General features: G+C 51.3%; 1 protein-coding gene across 2 annotated transcripts in view; it reads left to right on the forward strand.

Annotated features, from left to right (window-relative positions):
- The window catches only part of LOC140727993 (coagulation factor VII-like), a 146,325-nt gene that overhangs the window by 111,690 nt on the left and 15,682 nt on the right, over positions 1 to 18,953 (forward strand). The window contains exon 3 of one of the 2 annotated variants that reach the window (XM_073046067.1): positions 6,247 to 6,271. The exons of the other annotated variant lie outside the window; for it this stretch is intronic. Within the exon in view, the coding sequence (XP_072902168.1) occupies positions 6,247 to 6,271 (25 nt within the window). The remainder of the gene's footprint in view (positions 1 to 6,246; positions 6,272 to 18,953) is intronic. 2 annotated transcript variants of the gene reach the window in all.

Consider the following 18,953-nt stretch of genomic DNA (forward strand, 5'->3'; position numbering starts at 1 on the left):
CCCTCACCCAGTGTACCCTAACACCTTCACACTCCCACACCCAGTGTACCCAAACCCCTTCACACTCCCTCACCCAGTGTACCCAAACCCCTTCACTCTCCCTCACCCAGTGTACCCAAACCCCTTCACCCTCCCTCACCCAGTGTACCCAAACACCTTCACACTCCCTCACCCAGTGTACCCAAACCCCTTCACTCTCCCTCACCCAGTGTACCCAAACCCCTTCACCCTCCCACACCCAGTGTACCCAAACACCTTCACCCTCCCTCACCCAGTGTACCCAAACACCTTCACCCTCCCTCACCCAGTGTACCCAAACCCCTTCACTCTCCCACATCCAGTGTACCCAAATACCTTCACACTCCCACACCCTGTGTACCCAAACCCCTTCACTCTCCCACACCCAGTGTACCCAAACCCCTTCACTCTCCCTCATCCAGTGTACCCAAACCCCTTCACTCTCCCTCACCCAGTGTACCCAAACCCCTTCACCCTCCCACACCCAGCGTACCCAAACACCTTCACCCTCCCACACCCAGTGTACCCAAACCCCTTCACCCTCCCACACCCAGTGTACCCAAACTCCTTCACCCTCCCTCACCCAGTGTACCCTAACACCTTCACACTCCCACACCCAGTGTACCCAAACCCCTTCACTCTCCCACACCCAGTGTACCCTAACACCTTCACACTCCCTCACCCAGTGTACCCAAACCCCTTCACTCTCCCTCACCCAGTGAACCCAAACCCCTTCACACTCCCTCACCCAGTGTACCCAAACCCCTTCACTCTCCCTCACACAGTGTACCCAAACTCCTTCACCCTCCCTCACCCAGTGTACCCAAACCCCTTCACACTCCCTCACCCAGTGTACCCGAACCCCTTCACCCTCCCTCACCCAGTGTACCCAAACCCCTTCACACTCCCTCACCCAGTGTACCCAAACACCTTCACCCTCCCACACCCAGTGTACCCAAACCCCTTCACCCTCCCTCACCCAGTGTACCCAAACCCCTTCACTCTCCCACACCCAGTGTACCCAAACTCCTTCACCCTCCCACACCCAGTGTACCCAAACACCTTCACCCTCCCTCACCCAGTGTACCCAAACCCCTTCACACTCCCTCACCCAGTGTACCCAAACCCCTTCACCCTCCCACACCCAGTGTACCCAAACTCCTTCACCCTCCCACACCCAGTGTACCCAAACCCCTTCACTCTCCCTCACACAGTGTACCCAAACTCCTTCACCCTCCCTCACCCAGTGTACCCAAACTCCTTCACCCTCCCACACCCAGTGTACCAAAACCCCTTCACTCTCCCACACCCAGTGTACCCAAACCCCTTCACACTCCCTCACCCAGTGTACCCAAACCCCTTCACTCTCCCTCACCCAGTGTACCCGAACCCCTTCACCCTCCCACACCCAGTGTACCCAAACCCCTTCACTCTCCCTCATCCAGTGTACCCAAACCCCTTCACTCTCCCTCACCCAGTGTACCCAAACCCCTTCACCCTCCCACACCCAGCGTACCCAAACACCTTCACCCTCCCACACCCAGTGTACCCAAACCCCTTCACCCTCCCACACCCAGTGTACCCAAACTCCTTCACCCTCCCTCACCCAGTGTACCCTAACACCTTCACACTCCCACACCCAGTGTACCCAAACCCCTTCACTCTCCCACACCCAGTGTACCCTAACACCTTCACACTCCCTCACCCAGTGTACCCAAACCCCTTCACTCTCCCTCACCCAGTGAACCCAAACCCCTTCACTCTCCCTCACACAGTGTACCCAAACTCCTTCACCCTCCCTCACCCAGTGTACCCAAACCCCTTCACACTCCCTCACCCAGTGTACCCGAACCCCTTCACCCTCCCTCACCCAGTGTACCCAAACCCCTTCACACTCCCTCACCCAGTGTACCCAAACACCTTCACCCTCCCACACCCAGTGTACCCAAACCCCTTCACTCTCCCACACCCAGTGTACCCAAACCCCTTCACTCTCCCACACCCAGTGTACCCAAACTCCTTCACCCTCCCACACCCAGTGTACCCAAACACCTTCACCCTCCCTCACCCAGTGTACCCAAACCCCTTCACACTCCCTCACCCAGTGTACCCAAACCCCTTCACCCTCCCACACCCAGTGTACCCAAACTCCTTCACCCTCCCACACCCAGTGTACCCAAACCCCTTCACTCTCCCTCACACAGTGTACCCAAACTCCTTCACCCTCCCTCACCCAGTGTACCCAAACTCCTTCACCCTCCCACACCCAGTGTACCAAAACCCCTTCACTCTCCCACACCCAGTGTACCCAAACCCCTTCACACTCCCTCACCCAGTGTACCCAAACCCCTTCACTCTCCCTCACCCAGTGTACCCGAACCCCTTCACCCTCCCACACCCAGTGTACCCAAACCCCTTCACTCTCCCTCACCCAGTGTACCCAAACACCTTCACTCTCCCTCATCCAGTGTACCCAAACCCCCTCACCCTCCCTCACCCAGTGTACCCAACCCCTTCACCCTCCCTCACCCAGTGTACCCGAACCCCTTCACCCTCCCTCACCCAGTGTACCCAAACCCCTTCACCCTCCTACACCCAGTGTACCCAAACTCCTTAACCCTCCCACACCCAGTGTACCCAAACACCTTCACTCTCCCACACCCAGTGTACCCAAACACCTTAACCCTCCCTCACCCAGTGTACCCAAACTCCTTCACACTCCCTCACCCAGTGTACCCAAACCCCTTCACACTCCCTCACCCAGTGTACCCATACTCCTTCACTCTCCCACACCCAGTGTACCCAAACTCCTTCACTCTCCCTCACCCAGTGTACCCAAACCCCTTCACACTCCCTCACCCAGTGTACCCAAACCCCTTCACTCTCCCTCACCCAGTGTACCCAAACCCCTTCACTCTCCCTCACCCAGTGTACCCAAACCCCTTCACACTCCCTCACCCAGTGTACCCGAACCCCTTCACTCTCCCTCACCCATTGTACCCGAACCCCTTCACACTCCCTCACCCAGTGTACCCAAACACCTTCACTCTCACTCACCCAGTGTACCCAAACCCCTTCACTCTCCCTCATCCAGTGTACCCAAACACCTTCACTCTCCCTCACCCAGTGTACCCAAACCCCTTCACCCTCCCACACCCAGTGTACCCAAACCCCTTCACTCTCCCTCATCCAGTGTACCCAAACCCCTTCACCCTCCCTCACCCAGTGTACCCAAACCCCTTCACTCTCCCTCACCCAGTGTACCCAAACCCCTTCACTCTCCCTCATCCAGTGTACCCAAACACCTTCACTCTCCCTCACCCAGTGTACCCAAACCCCTTCACTCTCCCACACCCAGTGTACCCAAACCCCTTCACACTCCCTCACCGAGTGTACCCAAACACCTTCACCCTCCCACACCCAGTGTACCCAAACCCCTTCACCCTCCCACACCCAGTGTACCCAAACCCCTTCACTCTCCCTCACCCAGTGTACCCAAACCCCTTCACTCTCCCTCATCCAGTGTACCCGAACACCTTCACCCTCCCTCACCCAGTGTACCCAAACCCCTTCACTCTCCCACACCCAGTGTACCCAAACCCCTTCACACTCCCTCACCCAGTGTACCCAAACCCCTTCACTCTCCCTCACCCAGTGTACCCGAACCCCTTCACACTCCCTCACCCAGTGTACCCAAACCCCTTCACTCTCCCTCACCCAGTGTACCCAAACCCCTTCACTCTCCCTCATCCAGTGTACCCAAACACCTTCACTCTCCCTCACCCAGTGTACCCAAACCCCTTCACTCTCCCACACCCAGTGTACCCGAACCCCTTCACACTCCCTCACCGAGTGTACCCAAACACCTTCACCCTCCCACACCCAGTGTACCCAAACCCCTTCACCCTCCCACACCCAGTGTACCCAAACCCCTTCACTCTCCCTCACCCAGTGTACCCAAACCCCTTCACTCTCCCTCATCCAGTGTACCCGAACACCTTCACCCTCCCTCACCCAGTGTACCCAAACCCCTTCACTCTCCCACACCCAGTGTACCCAAACCCCTTCACACTCCCTCACCCAGTGTACCCAAACCCCTTCACTCTCCCTCACCCAGTGTACCCGAACCCCTTCACACTCCCTCACCCAGTGTACCCAAACACCTTCACTCTCACTCACCCAGTGTACCCAAACCCCTTCACTCTCCCTCATCCAGTGTACCCAAACACCTTCACTCTCCCTCACCCAGTGTACCCAAACCCCTTCACCCTCCCACACCCAGTGTACCCAAACCCCTTCACTCTCCCTCATCCAGTGTACCCAAACCCCTTCACCCTCCCTCACCCAGTGTACCCAAACCCCTTCACTCTCCCTCACCCAGTGTACCCAAACCCCTTCACTCTCCCTCATCCAGTGTACCCAAACACCTTCACTCTCCCTCACCCAGTGTACCCAAACCCCTTCACTCTCCCACACCCAGTGTACCCGAACCCCTTCACACTCCCTCACCGAGTGTACCCAAACACCTTCACCCTCCCACACCCAGTGTACCCAAACCCCTTCACCCTCCCACACCCAGTGTACCCAAACCCCTTCACTCTCCCTCACCCAGTGTACCCAAACCCCTTCACTCTCCCTCATCCAGTGTACCCAAACACCTTCACTCTCCCTCACCCAGTGTACCCAAACCCCTTCACACTCCCTCACCCAGTGTACCCAAACCCCTTCATACTCCCACACCCAGTGTACCCGAATCCCTTCACCTTCCCTCACCCAGTGTACCCAAACCCCTTCACCCTCCCACACCCAGTGTACCCGAACCCCTTCACTCTCCTACACCGAGTGTACCTGAACCCCTTCACTCTCTGTGCTACACCCCTCGTCCTGTGTCACCACTTTTGTTCGTTTTCCCTTGACCCTCTCCATAGTTGATGCCACATCTCCCTGCTTCCAAGAGCATGCAACTACCTCACAGCCACCCAGAGGTGAAGGAGGAAAGAGAGACAGACGCTGGGTCTTTGCAGTCAGAGAAATGTGGTTGTTGTTGTTTTCAATGACGCTAATCACGAAAGTAGAAGGATGGGGAGGAATATTTATAAATGGGTGGCGGTGTGATCTTCCAATTTTGAATGGTGTTGGGTCCTAATTGTGGCCGACATTTGATGTGGCATTGGAACCTGAATGCAGTGGGTGGAAGGTCTTTGCAGATGGACAGATGGGGATATTGGAATGGGGCAACCTTATCTTGAATCATCATTCTGCTGCTGGTGACATTATGGGATGTTCTTGCTCTAACAAGCTGTGTTGTAAAGGTACTTACCTCACCGGCTTCTTGCCCCCATTGCTGGGATAGAACACATTTTATCTTTAAGCTGTAATGACATTGCTTCACCCTGAGTAGGCCAGCAACCACCACCTAGGACTGAACAGACAGACAGACATACTTTATTGATCCCAAGGGAAATTGGGTTTCATTACAGTTTAATTATTTATGGTTTTATATTGCTATATTTCTACACTATTCTCGCACCAACCAATAATAGAGTAGAAATATAGCAATATAAAACCATAAATAATTAAATAATAATAAGTTAATCATGCCAATTGGAAAAATAAGTCCAGGACCAGCCTATTGGCTCAGGGTATCTGACACTCCGAGGGAGGAGTTGTAAAGTTTGATGGTCACAGTCAGGAGTGACTTCCTGTGACACTCAGTGTTACATCTCAGTGGAATGAGTCTCTGGCTGAGTGTACTCCTGTGCCTAACCAGTGCGTTATGGAGTGGATGGGAGTCATTGTCCAAGATGGCATGCAACTTGGACAGCATCCTCTTTTCAGACACCACCGTCAGAGAGTCCAGTTCCACCCCCACAACATCACTGGCCTTACGAATGAGTTTGTTGATTCTGTTGGTGTCTGCTACCCTCAGCCTGCTGCCCCAGCACACAACAGCAAACATGACAGCACTGGCCCCCACAGCCTCGTTGAACATCCTCAGCATCGTCCGGCAGATGTTAAAGGACCTCAGTCTCCTCAGGAAGTAGAGATGAAATGGCCACTTTCGGGCAAACTTGATTACTATTACAGATTTTTACAGTGTGACCTCTGCCATGACCCAACACCACTTTTTGGGAATTGATTTAAGCATCTCTTTATCTTTTGACTGTACTTTGTGTTGGTGTTGTTTTAAGGGAATTTACACAAACTAGTTTCTTCTCTTCTTTCCAGGAGGAGTTCTGGGCCATCTATACAGGTATGCTCTCAGAACATTTCACAAACTGCTGGGTGGTTATCAGCAGACTGAAATGTATTTCTCCACTTCTGTCCTAAACTTGGGATGGTCTTTCAAAAATCTCTGTTGAGGTGTAACACAGCAATGTCTTCTGAGCCTCTGTGAACCACCAGGAACACAGAATCTGTGAACCATCAGGATACAATATTAACAGAAAAGGCAAGAAATACTCAGTAAGTCCTGCAGCATCTCTGGAGATAAACAGCTAACACTTGCTGTCAAAACTGGGAAAGAATTAAATTGAATTGAGTTTATTTCTTACATCCTTCACATACATGAGTAAAACTCTTTACATTACATCTCCATCTAAATGTGCAATGTGTAATCATAGTAATTTATAATATTTTATAATAAATAGAACAGTCAATGTAATATAGAGTACTCTCAAATCAGCGTGACTTCATCAGCCCAATGGCCTGGTGGAAGAAGCTGTCCTGGAGCCTGTTGGTCCTGGCTTTTATGCTGCGGTACCGTTTCCCGGATGGTAGCAGCTGGAATAGATTGTGATTGTGGTGACTTGGGTCCCCAATGATCCTACTGGCCCTTTTTACACACCTGTCCTTGTAAATGTCCTGAATCATGGGAAGTTCACAACTGCAGATACACTGGGCTGTCTGCACCACTCTCTGCAGAGTCCTGCGATTAAGGGAGGTACCGTTCCCATGCCAGGCAGTGATTCAGCCAGTCAGGATGCTCTCAATTGTACCTCTGTAGAAGGTTCTTAGGATATGGGGACCTATACCAAACTTCCTCAACCATCTGAGGTGCAAGAGGCAGTTTTGTGTCTTTTTCACCACACAGCTGGTGTGTACAGACCACGTGAGGTCCTCGGTGATGTGGATGCCAAGGAACTTAAAGCTGTTTACCCTCTCAACCCAGATCCATTGATGTCAATAGGGGTTAGCCCGTCTCCATTCCTCCTGTAATCCACAACCAGCTCCTTTGTTTTTGCGACATTGAGGGAGAGGTTGTTTTCTTGACACCACTGTGTCAGAGAGATGACTTCTTCCCTGTAGGCCACCTCATTAATATTTGAGATAAGGCCAATCAATGTAGTGTTGTCAGCAAAAAAAACACAACTTAGTTGTCATGAGGGGAGGTGGAGGAAGGGACGGGTAGAACAATGGGCATATCTTTGATAGGATGAGACCAAATCAGTTAATGCGGCAGTTACCAGCACAGTAAGGTTCTTTGTTGGTTAATGTGTTTTAAATAGTAAGACTGTAGATCATGTCCAACAAGCTAGATTGTAAAATTAGAATTAAAAACAAGAGCCAAAACGATGGCAACAGAAATAGTTTGATACAGTGGAAAGTTACCCAAAGGTGGAGAATTCTGTACAGAGTCCAGGCAGAAGCAATGTGCCCAGACTGAAGATAAGGTATTAATCCTCAACCTCATACTGGGCTTCAGAATAATATTGCAGGGGTCAGAGTGGGCAGGGAACTACAAGCAGAAGGCAAGAGGCAACAGGAACCTCAGGTTCACTCCTGCAGGAGCTTCACTTTGGATTTTCTTCTCTCCAAATAATTTCTCCCAGTTTCAACCACTCACCGACACATTCAAGGTAATTTATAGTGGCCAGACAGCCTAGTGACCCATTTGCCAGGGCGTCAGAACTGCAAACATACTGGGACACCCGAGGGGAAGCGACAGGGTCGCAGGGAGGATGAGCAAATTCCACACTGACAACATTGACACACAATTATGACTTCATAGCCATTACTGAAACTTGGCTACAGGAGGGGCAGGACTGGCAGCTCAATGTTCCAGGGTTCCGATGTTTCAGAGTGATAGAGGCAGAGGGATGAAGGGTTGGGGGTGGCTTTGCTAGTCAGGGAAAATATTACAACAGTGCTTCGGCAGGACAGATTAGAGGGCTTGTCTACTGAGGCCATATAGGTGGAGCTGAGAAACAGGAAAGGTAAGACCACATTAATAGGGTTGTATTATAGACCACCCAATAGTCAGCGAGAATTGGAGGAGCAAATCTGCAGAGAGATAACAGACAACTGCAGGAGACAGAAAGTTGTGATTGTAGGGGATTTTAATTTTCCACACATTGATTGGGACTCCCATTCTGTTAAAGGTCTAGATGGGTTAGAGTTTGTGAAATGTGTTCAGGAAAGTTTTCTAAATCAATATATAGATGTACCAACTAGGGAGGATGCAATATTAGATCTCCTATTAGGAAATGAGTTAGGGCAGGTGACGGAAGTGTGTGTAGGGGAACACTTTGGTTCCAGTGATCATAATGTCATTAGTTTCAACTTGATCATGGATAAAGATAGATCTGTCATGGTCCTGGCTGGCATTTCCCACCTTTTCCCTTTCCTCCCTAATTGGTCCTTAATCCCCACACTTGATTCCCAATCTTTCCCAATTCCTCTCAATCACCAGCACCTGGTTTCCATTAGCCACCGGAGGATAAGACTCCGACAGCTCCGGTCAGCCCTTGCTAGATTGTTGGTCGACTCTCAGAAAGAGAGGAACCTTGCTCCAAGTCTTCAACCCCGTATCTTTTCGTGAATCAAGCCTCCCTAATCCTGACTCAGCCTGGTCTCGATTCTGTGCTCACTACGGAGATTCTGCCTCCTGATCCTGCCTCCGTGTCGGAGTCCTGCACTTGGGTTCGTTCTTCCTGCCACGCCCGTGTAACAGGACAATCTGGCCAGCCATGAACCCAGCGGACTCGGATCCCATACAACAGGCCCTCACCAGCCAGGGCCAGTTGCTGGGTGCCCACGACCAATTGCTCCAGGAAGTTACGGAACACCTCCATACGCTGGCCACAAGTGTGGGGAAGGTCAGTGAGCAGGTGGACCGGCTGTCCGTCTTCCTTGGTCTGCCTCAACCCACCGAGAACTCTGGCCGACCCATCCGGGCAATCTGGACTGTCTGTGCCCCTGGAACCGGCAACAAGACCTCCTCGAGAGCCGTATGTCCCCGAACCAGAACCCTACGCTGGGGACCTAGGGAAGTGCCAGGTTTTCCTACTGCAGTGCTCTCTGGTGTTTGAGCAATAAGACCCCCTCGAGAGCCGTATGTCCCCGAACCAGAACCCTACGCCGGGGACCTAGGGAAGTGCCGGGCTTTCTTACTGCAGTGCTCTCTGGTGTTTGAGCAATAAGACCCCCTCGAGAGCCATACGTCCCTGAACCAGAACCCTACGCCGGGGACCTAGGGAAGTGCCGGGCTTTCTTACTGCAGTGCTCTCTGGTGTTTGAGCAACAGCCACGTACGTACAGCTCGGACAGATCAAAGATTGCGTACATCATGGGGCTGTTATGAGGGGATGCCTTATCATGTGCCACCGCGATCTGGGACAACCGGCCAGAGGTCTGTTCCTCCTTCTCCACCTTCGTCTCCGAAATGAGGAAGGTCTTTGAACAGCCCATTTGTGGGAGGGACGCCGCTAGGCGCCTTCTGACTCTCTGTCAGGGCTCACGAAGCGTAGCGAAATACTCCGTGGAGTTCTGAACTTTAGCGGCCGACTCTGGGTGGAATGATGAAGCACTACAGGAAGTGTCTCGACGGGGTCAAGAGAAAAGATGAATTAGCGACCAGGGATGACGCGAACAGCCTGGACACTTTGATCGCTCTAGCCACCCCGTTAGATAACCGACTTCGAGAACGTCGGAGAGAGAAGGCCGGTCACCCCGCTCCCCGGGGCATCCTACGGCCCACCTTACCATCTTCGGCCAGCCTCTCTTTCCTGTCCGCTCCTAGTGTTGCCCCCACTCCAACGGTTCTGGTGAATCAGGCGACACTTCCTTCAGTTCCCCAAACCCGGATGCAGATCCCAGCTACGGTAACCTACAACCAACAGTCCCTGTCCTTGCCCACCTTGATAGACTCCGGTGCTGAGGGGAATCTGATGGATGAAGACGTAGCCGCCCGGGCCGGAATCCCTCGAGAACCACTCACCAGCCCCGTGGAGGCCTGGGGTCTGGACTGCTGGCTCGGGTAACCCACCGCACTCCGCTCTTAGCACTAGTCCTGTCCGGTGACCACCAAGAGAAGGTTAGATTCAACCTAATCCACTGGCCTCGAGCCCCGGTGGTACTAGGATACCCATGGCTGGTTCACCACAATCCCCAGATCGACTGGACCACCGGGAGAATAGCCAGGTGGAGTCCGGCATGTCACGCCCATGGTCTACGGTCGGTCCCACCTCCCAGGGAGGCTCCGGCGACTCCGCTGGTCTCCGAAGACCTTGACCTCTCCAGGGTACCTGCTGAACACCACGACCTGGGACAGGTGTTCAGCAAACAACGAGCACTTGCCCTGCCTCCGCCCCGCCCTTATGACCGTGCCATCGACCTCCTCCCTGGGGCCCCGCTGCCCACCAGTCGCCTCTATAATTTATCGCGGCCAGAGAGGGAGACCATGGAGAAATACCTGGGTGAGTCCCTCGCAGCGGGCCTCATCAGGCCCTCTTCCTCCCCTGTGACCGCCGGGTTCTTCTTTGTGGAAAAGAAAGATGGATCGCTTCGCCCCTGCATCGATTATCGAGGCTTGAACAATATAACCATTAAGAACAAATACCCCTTACCTCTCATTAGTTCAGCCTTCGACCTGCTAGACGGAATGACCATCTTTTCCAAGCTGGACCTACCGAATGCCTACCACCTCGTTAGGATACGGGAAGGGGATGAGTGGAAGACAGCCTTTAACACCCCTCTGGGCCATTTTGAATATCTGGTAATGCTGTTTGGCCTTACGAATGCCCCAGCCGTTTTCCAGGCCTTCATCAACGATGTGTTAAGGGACTTCGTTAACCGTTTCATGTTCATCTATCTAGACGACATCCTGATCTTTTCCCGCAACCTGCAAGAACATGTTCGCCATGTCCGTAGAGTCCTTCAGAGGCTGTGGGAAAACCAACTGTTTGTGAAGGCAGAGAAATGAGTTCCATTTCCCTTCGGTCAGCTTCCTAGGATACATCATCGAAGATGGGCAGGTGAGAGCGGACCCCGAGAAGATCCGTGCGGTGGAGGAATGGCCTAGGCCCATGACCCGCAAGCAACTCCAGCGGTTCCTGGGGTTCGCGAACTTCTACCGCCGTTTTATCAGGGACTACAGTTGGGTGGCCGTCCCCCTCACCCGGCTTACCTCGCCCTCCACACCCTTTTCTTGGGACGCCGAAGTGGAAGCGGCATTCGATAGCTGAAAGAGACGCTTCACCACCGCCCCCATCCTGATCCATCCGGACCCATCGCGACAATTCATCGTGGAGGTGGACGCTTCAGATTCCGGGGTAGGAGCAGTCCTGTCCCAATGGTCGGGTACGGATGAAAGGGTTCACCCCGTGCCTTCCTTTCCCGCCGATTGTCCCCCGCGGAACGGAATTATGATGTGGGAAATCGAGAATTATTGGCGGTCAAACTGGTGTTGGAAGAATGGAGGCACTGGCTGGAGGGGCAGAGCACCCATTCGTTGTCTGGACAGATCACAAGAACCTGGGGTACATTCAAACCGCCAAGCGCCTGAACTCCCGCCAGGCTCGCTGGGCATTATTCTTTGGGCGATTCAAGTTTACCATCACTTACCACCCAGGGTCCAAGAACAGAAAGCCGGACGCGTTCTCTCGCCAATATGTCTCCAGGGAGGACACCTCCAGTCCAGAAACGATCATCCCCCCCCACCCCCCGTCCTGCGTGGTGCCCTCCCCTCACCTGGGAGATCGAGTCCGTGGTAAAGGAAGCCCAACGAGATGACCCGGACCCAGGTAAAGGACCCAATGACTGCCTCTATGTGCCCAAACGCGTCCAATCTCAGGTCCTCCAGTGGGGGCATGCATCTCGGTTTGCTTGCCACCCCGGAAGTAATCAAACCCTGGCCCTCCTGAGAAGACATTTTTGGTGGCCCTCCATGGAGTCAGACACCCGTTCCTACGTCGCGGCATGTCCCACCTGTGCCCAGGGAAAGGCCTCGCATCTGCCGCCTGCGGGATTGCTACGCCCCCTGGCTGTTCCTGGCTGCTCATGGTCGCACATCGCCCTGGACTTCGTTACAGGTCTGCCCAAATCCCGCGGGAATACGACCATTCTCACTGTGCTAGACAGATTTTCCAAGGCTGTGCATTTTGTAGGCCTGCTGAAACTCCCCTCAGCCCAAGAGACCGCTGACCTCCTTGTCCGCCACGTCTTCTGCCTCCGCGGAATCCCCACCGACATCGTCTCAGACCGAGGTCCCCAGTTCATCTCCAAGGTGTGGAGAGCGAATGCCGAGTCTGGGTGCATCAGTCAGCCTATCATCCGGTTTCCACCCCCAGACAAACGGACAGACGGAGCGGATTAACCAGGACCTGGAAGCAACGTCGTGTTGCGTGACCAAAAACAACCCGGACACCTGGAGCGACCAACTCCCGTCGGTCGAGTACGCCCACAACACCCTCGTGAGTTCAGCCGTAGGAAAATCCCTGTTCGAGTGCTCACGTTCGAGTACCAGCCCCCGTTGTTTCCCGCGCAGGAAGAAGAGATTGCAGTACCATCTGTCCGCGATCATATCAACCGGTGCCGCAGGATTTGGGAGGAGACACACGCGGCCCTAGCCCATTCAGCAGATCACTACAAGGAGACAGCCGACCGACACCGGAGTACCAACCTGGGCAGTTGGTATGGCTGTCCTCCAAAGACATTCCGCTCAAGAATGGGCATAGAAAACTCGCTCCGCGCTTCCTAGGACCATTCAGAGTCGAACGGGTTATCAGTCCTATGGCGGTCCAACTGAAGATACTAAGTTCCCTATGCATCCACCCTACCTTCCATGTTTCCCAAGTTAAACCAGTCTCCGTCAGCCCCTTGTGTCCACCGCCCGATACTCCCCCACCAGCCCGAATCATTGACAACCATCCAGCCTTCACCGTCCGACGACAATTGGATGTGTGCCGAAGGGGCAGAGGGTTCCAGTACTTGGTGGATTGGGAAGGGTATGGTCCGGAGGAGCGTTCCTGGGTTCCCCGCTCCTTTATCCTGGACCCCTCCCTCATCCAGGACTTTTATCGAGACCATCCCAACAAGCCGGGAAAATCACCGGGAGGCTCCTTTTGAGGAGGGGGTACTGTCATGGTCCTGGCTGGCATTTCCCACCTTTTCCCTTTCCTCCCTAATTGGTCCTTAATCCCCACACTTGATTCCCAATCTTTCCCAATTCCTCTCAATCACTAGCACCTGGTTTCCATTAGCCACCGGAGGATAAGACCCCGACAGCTCCGGTCAGCCCTTGCTAGATTGTTGGTCGACTCTCAGAAAGAGAGGAACCTTGCTCCAAGTCTTCAACCCCGTATCTCTTCGTGAATCAAGCCTCCCTAATCCTGACTCAGCCCGGTCTCGATTCTGTGCTCACTACGGAGATTCTGCCTCCTGATCCTGCCTCCGTGTCGGAGTCCTGCACTTGGGTTTGTTCTTCCTGCCACGTCCGTGTAACAAGATCTAGGTCCTCAGGTTGTGTGTGGTGGTAATAATCTTCTGAGGTGTGTCTATTTCAATGCGAGGAGTATTGTGGGGAAGGCTAATGAGCTGAGGGCGTGGATTGACACGTGGAATTATGACATTGTAGCCATTAGTGAAACTTGGCTACAGGAGGGCAGGACTGGCAGCTTAATGTTCCAGGGTTCCGATGTTTCAGACGTGATAGAGGCAGAGGGATGAAGGGTGGGGTAGTGGGGTGGCATTGCTAGTCAGGGAAAACGTTACAGCAGTGTTCAGTCAGGACAGATTAGAGGGCTTGTCTACCGAGGCCATATGGGTAGAGCTGAGAAACAGAAAAGGTATGACCACATTAATGGGGTTGTATTATAGACCACCCAACAGTCAGTGAGAATTGGAGGAGCAAATCTGCAGAGAGATAGCAGACAACTGCAGGCAACAGAAAGTTGTGATTGTAGGGGATTTTAATTTTACACATATTGGTATGGACTCCATACTGTTAAAGGTCTAGACGGGTTAGAGTTTGTAAAATGTGTTCAGGAAAGTTTTCTAAATTAATATATAGAGGTATCAACTAGAGAGGATGCAATATTAGATTTCCTATTGGGAACCAAGTTAGGACAGGTGACAGAAGTGTGTGTAGGTTCCAGTGATCATAACACCATCAGTTTTAACTTGATCATGGATAAAGATAGATCTGGTCCTCAGGTTGAGGTTCTAAACTGGAAAAAGGCCAAATTTGAAGAAATGAGAAAGGATCTAAAAAGCGTGGATTGGGACAGGTTGTTCTCTGACAAGGATGTGATTGGTTAGTGGGAAACCTTCAAAGGAGAAATTTTGAGAGTTCAGAGTTTGTATGTTCCTGTCGGGATTTAAGGCAAAGTAAATAAGAATAAGGAACCTTGGTTCTCGAGGGATATTGGAACTCTGATAAAGAAGAAGAGAGAGATGTATGACATGTATAGGAAACAGGGAGCAAATAAGGTGCTTGAGGAGTATAAAAAGTGCAAAAAAATACTTAAGAAATCAGGAGGGCTAAAAGAAGACATGAGGTTGATTTGGCAGTCAAGGTGAAGGATAATCCTAAGAGCTTCTACAGGTATGAGAAGGTATGAGAACCTCTTAAGGTTCTTAAGAAGGCCAGGTTCCTCTTCCCACCCTGTCTCTTGCAAAAATGCTATCCCCTTCTCACAATTCCTCCGTCTCTGCCGCATCTGCTCTCAGGATGAGGCTTTTCATTCCAGGATGTTCCTTTTTTTAAACAAAGGGGCTTCCCTTCTTCCACCATCAACTCTGCTTTCAAACTCATCTCTCCCATTTCCCGCACATCTGCCCTCACCTCAACCACCCGCCACCCCACTCGGGACAGGGTTCCCCTTGTCCTCACCTACCACCCCACCAGCCTCCAGGTCCAACGTATAATTCTCCGTAACTTCCGCCACCTCCAATGGGATCCCACTACCCAGCACATCTTTCCCTCCCCCCCCCCTTTCTGCTTTCCGCAGGAATCGCTCCCTACGCGACTCCCTTGTCCACTCGTCCCCCCCATCCCTTCCCACCGATCTCCCTCCTGGCACTTATCCTTGTAAACAGAACAAGTGCTACACTGCCCTTACACTTCCTCCCTCACCACCATTCAGGGCCCCAGACAGTCCTTCCAGGTGAGGCGACACTTCACCTGTGAGTCGGCTGGTGTGGTATACTGCGTCCGGTGCTCCCAGTGTGGCCTTTAATATATTGATGAGACCCGACGCAGACTGGGAGACCGTTTCGCTGAACACCTACGCTCGGTCCGCCAGAGAAAGCAGGATCTCCTAGTGGCCACACATTTTAATTCCGCATCCCATTCCCATTCTGATATGTCTATCCATGGCCTCCTCTACTGTCAAGATGAAGCCACACTCAGGTTGCAGGAACAACACCTTATATACTGGCTGGGTAGCCTTCAACCTGATGGCATGAACATTGACTTCTCTAACTTCCGTTAATGCCCCTCCTCCCCTTCTTACCCCATCCCTGACATATTTAGTTCTTTTTTCTCTCTCTGCCTGTTCTTCATCTCCCTCTGGTGCTCCCCCCACTTTCTTTCTTTCTCCTGAGGCCTCCCGTCCCATGATCCTTTCCCTTCTCCAGCTCTGTATCACTTTTGCCAATCACCTTTCCAGCTCTTAGCTTCATCCCACCCCCTCCGGTCTTCTCCTATCATTTCACATTTCCCCCTCCCCCCCCACTACTTTCAAATCTCTTACTATCTTTCCTTTCAGTTAGTCCTGACGAAGGGTCTCGGCCCGAAACGTTGACAGTGCTTCTCCTTATAGAGGCAGCCTGGCCTGCAGTGTTCCACCAGCATTTTGTGTGTGTTCTTAGTACAATAGTCTGTTTTATTGCTTTGTACATTATTATTGCATAGTATTGCACATTGGGATATTATTGTTGTGTATATTATTCTATACTTTATTATTAGTTAAGTCTGTACACTGCTAAGTATGTTTTTAAAAGTTGCCGCTGTAACGAAAGAATTTCTCACCAGGATCGATAAAGTACTTAGTATTATTATTAAAGTTCAGGCTTCATAAGGCACTAGTGAGACCTCACCTGGAGTATTATGTGTACTTTTGGGCCCCTTATTTAAGAAAAGATGAGCTGACATTGGAGGGGGTTCCAAGGAGGGGATGAAAACTCTGCCATAGTTGGATGCATCAGCAAGGGAGATGAGGCTGAGTACAGGGCTACCGTGGGAAACTTTGTCACATGGTGTGAGCAGAATCATCTGCAGCTTAATGTGAAAAAGACTAAGGAGCTGGTGGTGGACCTGAGCAGGGCTAAGGCACCGGTGACCCCTGTTTCCATCCAAGGGGTCAGTGTGGACATGGTGGAGGATTACAAATACCTGGGGATACGAATGGACAATAAACTGGAATGGTCAAAGAACACTGAGGCTGTCTACAAGAAGGGTCAGAGCTGTCTCTACTTCCTGAGGAGACTGAGGTCTTTTAACATCTGCCAGACGATGCTGAGGATGTTCTACGAGTCTGTGGTGGCCAGTGCTATCATGTTTGCTGTTGTGTGCTGGGGCAGCAGGCTGAGGGTAGCAGACACCAACAGAATCAACAAACTCATTCGTAAGGCCAGTGATGTTGTGGGGGTGGAACTGGACTCTCTGATGGTGGTGTCTGTTGCATGCCATCTTGGACAATGACTCCCATCCACTCCATAATGTACTGGTTAGGCACAGGAGTACATTCAGCCAGAGACTCATTCCACTGAGATGTAACACTGAGTGTCATAGGAAGTCATTCCTACCTGTGGCCATCAAACTTTACAACTCCTCTCTTGGAGTGTCAGACACCTTGAGCCAATAGGCTGGTCCTGGACTTATTTTTCCAATTGGCATGATTAACTTATTATTATTTAATTATTTATGGTTTTATATTGCTATATTTCTACACTATTCTTGGTTGGTGCGGCTGTAACGAAACCCAATTTCCCTCGGGATCAATAAAGTATATCTGTCTGTCTGTCTGAAAGACTTATCATATGGGGATCATTTACAGTGCCTTGGAAAAGTAGTCACCCCCTGGAAGTTTTTGTTTCATTGTTTTACAACATTGAATTAAGATGAATTTAATTTGGCTTTTTTTATTCTGATTAACAGAAAAAGACACTTTTGTGTCAAAGTGATCGAAATTAATTACAAATATAAAACACAAAATAATTGATTACACCAGTATTAACCCCCCCCCCCCCCCTTCAAGTCAGTATTTAGTAGATGCACCTTTGGCAGCAATTGCAGCCTTGAGTCAGTGTGGATAGGTCTCTATCAGCTTTACATATCTGGACACTGCAATTTCCCCCCATTCTTTACAAAACTGCTCACGCTCTGTCGGATTACATGGGAATTGTGAGTGGCTGGACTTAAAGGGCTGTTCACAAATTCTCAATTGGATTGAGGTCTGGACTCTGACTTGGCCACTCCAGGATGTTAACTTTGTTGGTTTTAAGCCAGCCCAGTGTAGCTTTGGCTTTATGCTTGGGGTCATCGTCTTGCTGGAAAACTGCTCCCAAATCACAGTTCTCTTGCAGACTGCATCAGGTTTTCCTCCAAGATTTTCCTGTATTTTGCTGCATTCATTTTACCCTCTACCTTCACAAGCCTTCCAGGGCCTGATGCAGTGAAGCATCCCCACAGCATGATGCAGCCACCACCGTGCTTCACAGTAGGGATGGTCTGTTTTTGATGATGTCCGGTGTTTAGCTTATGCCAAACTTAGCACTTAATTTGATGGCCAAAATGCTCAATTTTGGTTTCATCAGACCATAGAACCTTCGTCCAGCTGACATCAGTGTCTCCCACGTGCCTTCTGGCAAACTCTAGCTGAGATTTCATGTGAGTTTTTTTCAACAGTGGCTTTCTCTTTCCCACTCTCCCATAAAGCTGCAACTGGTGACGCACCTGGGCAACAGCCATTGTGTGCAGTCTCTCCCATCTCAGCCACTGAAGCTTATAACTCCTCCAGAGTTGTCATAGGTCTCTTGGTGGCCTCCCTCACTAGTCCCCTTCTTGCACGGTCACTCAGTTTTTGACGACAGCTTGCTCCAGGCAGATTTACAGCTGTGCCATATTCTTTGCATTTCTTGATACTGACAACTGTACTCCAGGGGATATTCAGTGACTTGGTAATTTTCTTGTACCCATCTCCTGACTTGTGCTTTTCAATAACCTTTTCGTGGAGTTGCTTGGAGTGTTGTTTTGTCTTCATGGTGTAGTTGTTGCCAGGATACTGACTCTCCAGCAGTTGGACCTTCCAGATACAGGTGTATTTTTACTACAATCAATTGAAACACCTTGACTGCACACAGGTCTCCAAAAACACATTTTAATTTAGAAACATAGAAAATAGGTGCAGGAGTAGGCCATTCGGCCCTTTGAGCCTGCACCGCCATTCAGTATGATCATGGCTGATCATCCAACTCAGAACCCTGTACCTGCTTTCTCTCCATGCCCCCTGATCCCTTTAGCCACAAGGGCCATATCTAACTTCCTCTTAAATAAAGCCAATGAACTGGCCTCAACTGTTTCCTGTGGCAGAGAATTCCACAGATTCACCACTCTCTGTCGGTTCTAAAAGGCTTCCCCTTTATCCTTAAACTGTGACCCCTCGTTCTGGACTTCCCCAACATCGGAAACAATCTTCCTGCATCTAGCCTGT

Source organism: Hemitrygon akajei, chromosome 5 (assembly GCF_048418815.1).
Source record: "Hemitrygon akajei chromosome 5, sHemAka1.3, whole genome shotgun sequence".
Lineage (NCBI taxonomy): Eukaryota > Metazoa > Chordata > Chondrichthyes > Myliobatiformes > Dasyatidae > Hemitrygon > Hemitrygon akajei.